This window comes from Entelurus aequoreus, linkage group LG06 (genome assembly GCF_033978785.1).
Source record: "Entelurus aequoreus isolate RoL-2023_Sb linkage group LG06, RoL_Eaeq_v1.1, whole genome shotgun sequence".
In the NCBI taxonomy this organism is placed as follows: Eukaryota; Metazoa; Chordata; class Actinopteri; order Syngnathiformes; family Syngnathidae; genus Entelurus; species Entelurus aequoreus.
The window spans coordinates 36,574,552-36,580,551 of NC_084736.1; the positions used below are offsets into that span (position 1 = coordinate 36,574,552).

At 38.5% G+C, this 6,000-nt stretch overlaps 1 protein-coding gene across 4 annotated transcripts in view; it reads right to left on the reverse strand.

Annotated features, from left to right (window-relative positions):
* wdfy3 (WD repeat and FYVE domain containing 3) overlaps positions 1 to 6,000 on the reverse strand; it is a 202,441-nt gene that overhangs the window by 23,201 nt on the left and 173,240 nt on the right. For all 4 annotated transcript variants that reach the window (XM_062050680.1, XM_062050679.1, XM_062050678.1 and 1 more), the window contains 2 exons: positions 2,612 to 2,732; positions 2,450 to 2,535 (listed from right to left, as the gene is read on the reverse strand). In XM_062050680.1, coding sequence (XP_061906664.1) covers positions 2,450 to 2,535; positions 2,612 to 2,732 — 207 coding nt within the window. The remainder of the gene's footprint in view (positions 1 to 2,449; positions 2,536 to 2,611; positions 2,733 to 6,000) is intronic.

Consider the following 6,000-nt stretch of genomic DNA (forward strand, 5'->3'; position numbering starts at 1 on the left):
TTATTATGGTGTAAGCTACATTTAATAATAATAATAACAATAATAATATTACAATTAAACACCTTGATGGTGGTAAGCTACATTTAATAATAATAATGATAATAATAATAAACACATTAATTGGTGGTAACCTACATTTAATAATAATCAACACATTGATGGTGGTAAGCTACATTTAATAATGACACTAATAATAACAATAATGATAATAAAAATAAACACATTGATGCTACATTTAATAATTATAATAATAATAATAAAAATAAACACATTGATGATGGTAATCTACATGTAATAATACTAATACTAATAATAATAATAATAATAACGATATTAAAAATAAACACATTGATAGCAGTGAGCTACATTTAATAATAATAATAATGATAATATTAATAAACACGTTGATGGTGGTAAGCTACATTTAATAATAATAATAATAATACAAATAAACACATTGATAGCAGTAAGCTACAAATAATAATAATAATAATAACAATAATGACAATACAAATAAATAGTAGTAGATGGTGGTAAGCTACACAGCTGCCAGTTTGACTTCTGGCCTGTGTGACCAGCAGCAAACATTCACTCATACAGCAAACATTCATTCATTCATTCATGCAGCAAACATTCACTCATACAGCAACATTCATTCATACAGCAAACATTCACTCATACAGCAAACATTCATTCATGCAGCAAACATTCATTCACTAATACAGCAAACATTCATTCATACAGCAAACATTCACTCATACAGCAAACATTCATTAATTCATGCAGCAAACATTCATTCATACAGCAAACATTAATTAATTAATGCAGCAAAAATTCACTCATACAGCAAACATTCATTCATATAGCAAACATTCATTCATACAGCAAACATTCACTCATACAGCAAACATTCACTCATACAGCAAACATTAAAGGCCTACTGAAACCCACTACTACCGACCACGCAGTCTGATAGTTTATATATCAATGATGAAATCTTAACATTGCAACACATGCCAATACGGCCGGGTTAACTTATAAATTGCAATTTTAAATTTCCCGCCACACTTCCGGTTGAAAACGTCCAGATATGATGACGTATGCGCGTGACGGAATCAGTTGATGCGGAAGTATTGGTACCCCATTGAATACAATACAAAAAAGCTCTGTTTTCATTTAAAAATTCCACAGTATTCTGGACATCTGTGTTGGTGAATCTTTTGCAATTTATTTAATGAACAATGGAGACTGCAAAGAAGAACGTTGTAGGTGGGATCGGTGTATTAGCGGCGGACTACAGCACCACAACCAGGTAGATAGAGATGGATAGCAGACGCGTTAGCCGCCGAACTCACCTTAACTTCCTCCGTCTCGCTGACCGCATCTGTGATTGGGTGAAGTCCTTAGTCGCACCGTCGATCGCTGGAACGCAGGTGAGGACGGGTGTTGATGAGAAGATGAGGGCTGGCTGGCGTAGGTGGATAGCTAATGTTTTTAGCATAGCTCTGTGATGTCCGGTTGCTAAGTTAGCTTCAATGGCGTCGTTAGCAACAGCATTGTTAACCTTCGCCAGGCTGGAAAGCATTAACCGTGTATTTACATGTCCCTGGTTTAATAGTATTGTTGATCTTCTGTCTATCCTTCCAGTCAGGGATTTATTCATTTTGTTTCTATATGCAGTTAAGCACGATGCTATCACGTTAGCTCTGTAGCTAAAGTGTTTCGTCTATGTATTGTTGTGGAGATAAAAGTCACTGTGAATGTCCATTTCGCGTTCTCGACTCTCATTTTCAAGAGGATATAGCATCCGAGGTGGTTTAAAATACAAATCCGTGATCCACAATAGAAAAAGGAGAGAGTGTGGAATCCAATGAGCCAGCTTGTACCTAAGTTACGGTCAGAGCGAAAAAAGATATGTCTTGCACTGCATTCTAGTACTTCACTCGAACGTTCCTCATTCACAAATCTTTCATCCTCGCTCAAATTAATGGGGTAATCGTCGCTTTCCCGGTCCAAATCGCTCTAGCTGCGTTGAAAACAATAGGAAAATGTGAGGAGCCTTTCAATTGACTACGTCACGCTACCTCCGGTAGGGGCAAGGCTTTTTTTTTATCGGATACCAAAAGTTGCGATCTTTATCGTTGTTGTTCTCTACTAAATCCTTTCAGCAAAAATATGGCAATATCGCGAAATGATCAAGTATAACACATAGAATAGATCTGCTAACCCCGTTTAAATAAAAAAAACATTCACTCATATAGTAAACATTCATTCATACAACAAACATTCACTCATACAGTAAACATTCACTCATACAGCAAACATTCACTCATACAGCAAACATTCATTCATTCATGCAGCAAACATTCACTCATACAGCAAACATTTCTTCATACAGCAAACATTCATTCATTCATACAGCCAACATTCACTCATATAGGACAAGTACCTTTGGTAGACTTTGTTGCGGACTCCTTTCTGGAAGGCCAGCAGGTAGTTCCTGCCGTCTGCAGAGAAGACTTCCACTGCCATGGGCTGCACACACACAACACGTTTAAGCTAACTAAGCACGCTCCTCTGGTCAAGGCAAGAAGTGCTAACAGGAAGTCACCTGCAGCAGGTAGCGTCGCTTGTGCACTTCCTTGATGTCCTCGTAGGCAAAGATGCTGCACGTTCTCTTCAGCTGACTCTGACCTTGTCTGGCTCCTCGTGGGATGATGGCCTCCTGCAAACTACACAATGACACCTCATCACAATAATGGCATCACACAGGCCTCCATTATTATTATTATTATTATTATTACTATCAGAAGGATAATAATGACACTGTCACAGAGGCATTGCTGCAACAATGCGTCCATTAATATTATTATTATTATTCCTGTGCACTTAAGATGTGACTTTAAGGTTTTACTACTTAGGTATAAAATACTAAAGGGTCTAGCTCCATCCTATCTTGCTGATTGTATTGTACCATATGTCCCGGCAAGAAATCTGCGTTCTAAGAACTTATTAGTGATTCCCAGAGCCCAAAAAAGTCTGCGGGCTATAGAGTGTTTTCTATTGGGGCTCCGGTACTCTGGAATGTTCTAGCAGTAACAGTTAGAGATGCTACCTCAGTAGAAGCATTTAAGTCCCAACTTAAAACAAATTTGTATACTCTAGCCCAGTGATCCTCAACAGGCGGACCGCGGTCCATGTCCGGACCCAGCGACGTGTCCGTCCGGACCCAGCACGAATTATAGTAAAAAAAAAAATTTAAAAAAATGTTTTTGTTTTTATAATTATAATTATTATAAAAATAATAATAATTGTATTTATCTTTGAGTTATCGCTAGCGCAAGTCAACGTTCTTTGTTGTTTTTAGTCAAATATCTCCACGTTTCGTTTACACTTCTCCGTGTCTCACTCACTCCGTCTCTCTCTCTCTCTCTTTCTCAGAGAGAGAAAGAGAGAGAGACGGAGTGGGAGCGAGAGAACGCCACTCTGATTGGCTGCGGAATCAGTCAATCAGAGTATGGGTTGTCATCTCTATCACAACGACGCGCTGATAGGCTGTTACCACCTGGGTCATACAGAGCTCATGCCACATGCATGGAACCTTTCGCTGCAGGCATACAGTTGTCTCTTAACGCTACTTCGCTAACTGTTCACTCGTCAGTCACTGAATGTGAATCAAATCACAATGGCATACTCCAAGTTGGCTCAGGCTGGTAAAAGAAAGGTGGACAGGGAAAACCGACGTTTCAAGGAAGAATGGACAGAGCAATATGTTTTCATCCTACCTACTGCAAGTACCAGACCAATGGGTCTAATATGCAACAGTACTGTTGCTCTGGTGAAAAGTGAAAATCTGAAACGTCACTATCTGAAAGAGCACCGCGAATTTGAAGAGACATTTCCTCATTATTCAGAGCTAAGAAAAAAAGAAATCACGAGGCTGAAAAAGTCATATGAAACATCAAGGAAGATTTTTGTTAAATCTATGACACAACAAAAGCAACAGAGTGCTCACTCAGAGTGGCATGGGTTTTGGGTAAACACAAGAAGCCATTCTCTGTTGAGGTCATTTGTTTACCAGGGATAGAGGGTTGTGTTTAAAAGTATTTATTTTTTGTTAAAACTTCAAGTTTTATTTAAGTTCTTATTTATTTTTGTTTCAAAGAAAATCTTTCATGTATTTTATTGGATATTTATTTTATTTTTGTTAATTTTAAGAAAATGTTAAACTACTACCTACCTCCTGCTACTATATAAGCTTGACCGATAATAAACGGACCCAGCCTGTTTCAAAATAACATTTGTGGACCTTCAAGATTTGTACTTGAGGACCCCTGCTCTAGCCTATATACTCAGCTGACCACAGATGAAGCGCTTAGCTGTTCAAAGTCAGGACCCAGGGTGGACCACTCATCTGTGCATCAGTTGGGGACGTCTCTGCACTGCTGACCTGTCTCTACTCAAGATGATCTCCTGCTGGCCCCACTATGGACTGGATTCTCACACTATTATGTTAGATCCACTATGGACTGGACTCTCACACTATTATGTTAGATCCACTATGGACTGGACTGACACTATTATGTTAGATCCACTATGGACTGGACTCTCACACTATTATGTTAGATCCACTATGGACTGTACTCTGACATTTTTATGTTAGATCCACTATGGATTGGACTCTCACACTATTATGTTAGATCCACTATGGACTGGACTCTCACACTATTATGTTAGATCCACTATGGACTGGACTCTCACACTATTATGTTAGATCCACTATGGACTGGACTCTCACACTATTAACTAGACCCACTATGGACTGGACTCTCACACTATTAACTAGACCCACTATGGACTGGACTATCACACTATTATGTTAGATCCACTATGGACTGGACTCTCACACTATTATGTTAGATCCACTGTGGACTGGACTCTCACACTATTAACTAGACCCACTATGGACTGGGCTCTCACACTATTATGTTAGATCCACTATGGACTAGACTCTCACACTATTATGTTAGATCCACTATGTACTGGACTCTCACACTATTGTGTTAGATCCACTATGGACTGGACTCTCACACTATTATGTTAGATCCACAATGGACTGGACTCTCACACTATTATGTTAGATCCACTATGGACTGGACTCTCACACTATTATGTTAGATCCACTATGTACTGGACTCTCACACTATTATGTTAGACCCACTATGGACTGGGCTCTCACACTATTATGTTAGATCCACTATGGACTGGACTCTCACACTATTATGTTAGATCCACTATGTACTGGACTCTCACACTATTATGTTAGATCCACTATGGACTGGACTCTCACACTATTATGTTAGATCCACAATGGACTGGACTCTCACACTATTATGTTAGATTCACTATGGACTGGACTCTCACACTATTATGTTAGATCCACTATGGACTGGACTCTCACACTATTAACTAGACCCACTATGGACTGGACTATCACACTATTATGTTAGATCCACTATGGACTGGACTCTCACACTATTATGTTAGATCCACTGTGGACTGGACTCTCACACTATTAACTAGACCCACTATGGACTGGACTCTCACACTATTATGTTAGATCCACTATGGACTGGACTCTCACACTATTATGTAAGATCCACTATGTACTGGACTCTCACACTATTATGTTAGATCCACTATGGACTGGACTCTCACACTATTATGTTAGATACACTATGGACTGGACTCTCACAATATTATGTTAGATCCACTATGGACTGGACTCTCACACTATTATGTTAGATCCACATTCCTGGACAAGGGATGGATTATCATTATTACTATTATTATTATCATTATCATTATTATCATAAGGATAATAATGACACTGTCACAAAGGCACTGCTGCAACAATGCCTCCATTATTATTATTATTATCATTATCATCATAATCATTATTATTATTATTATCAGAAAGATAATAATGACACTGTCAGA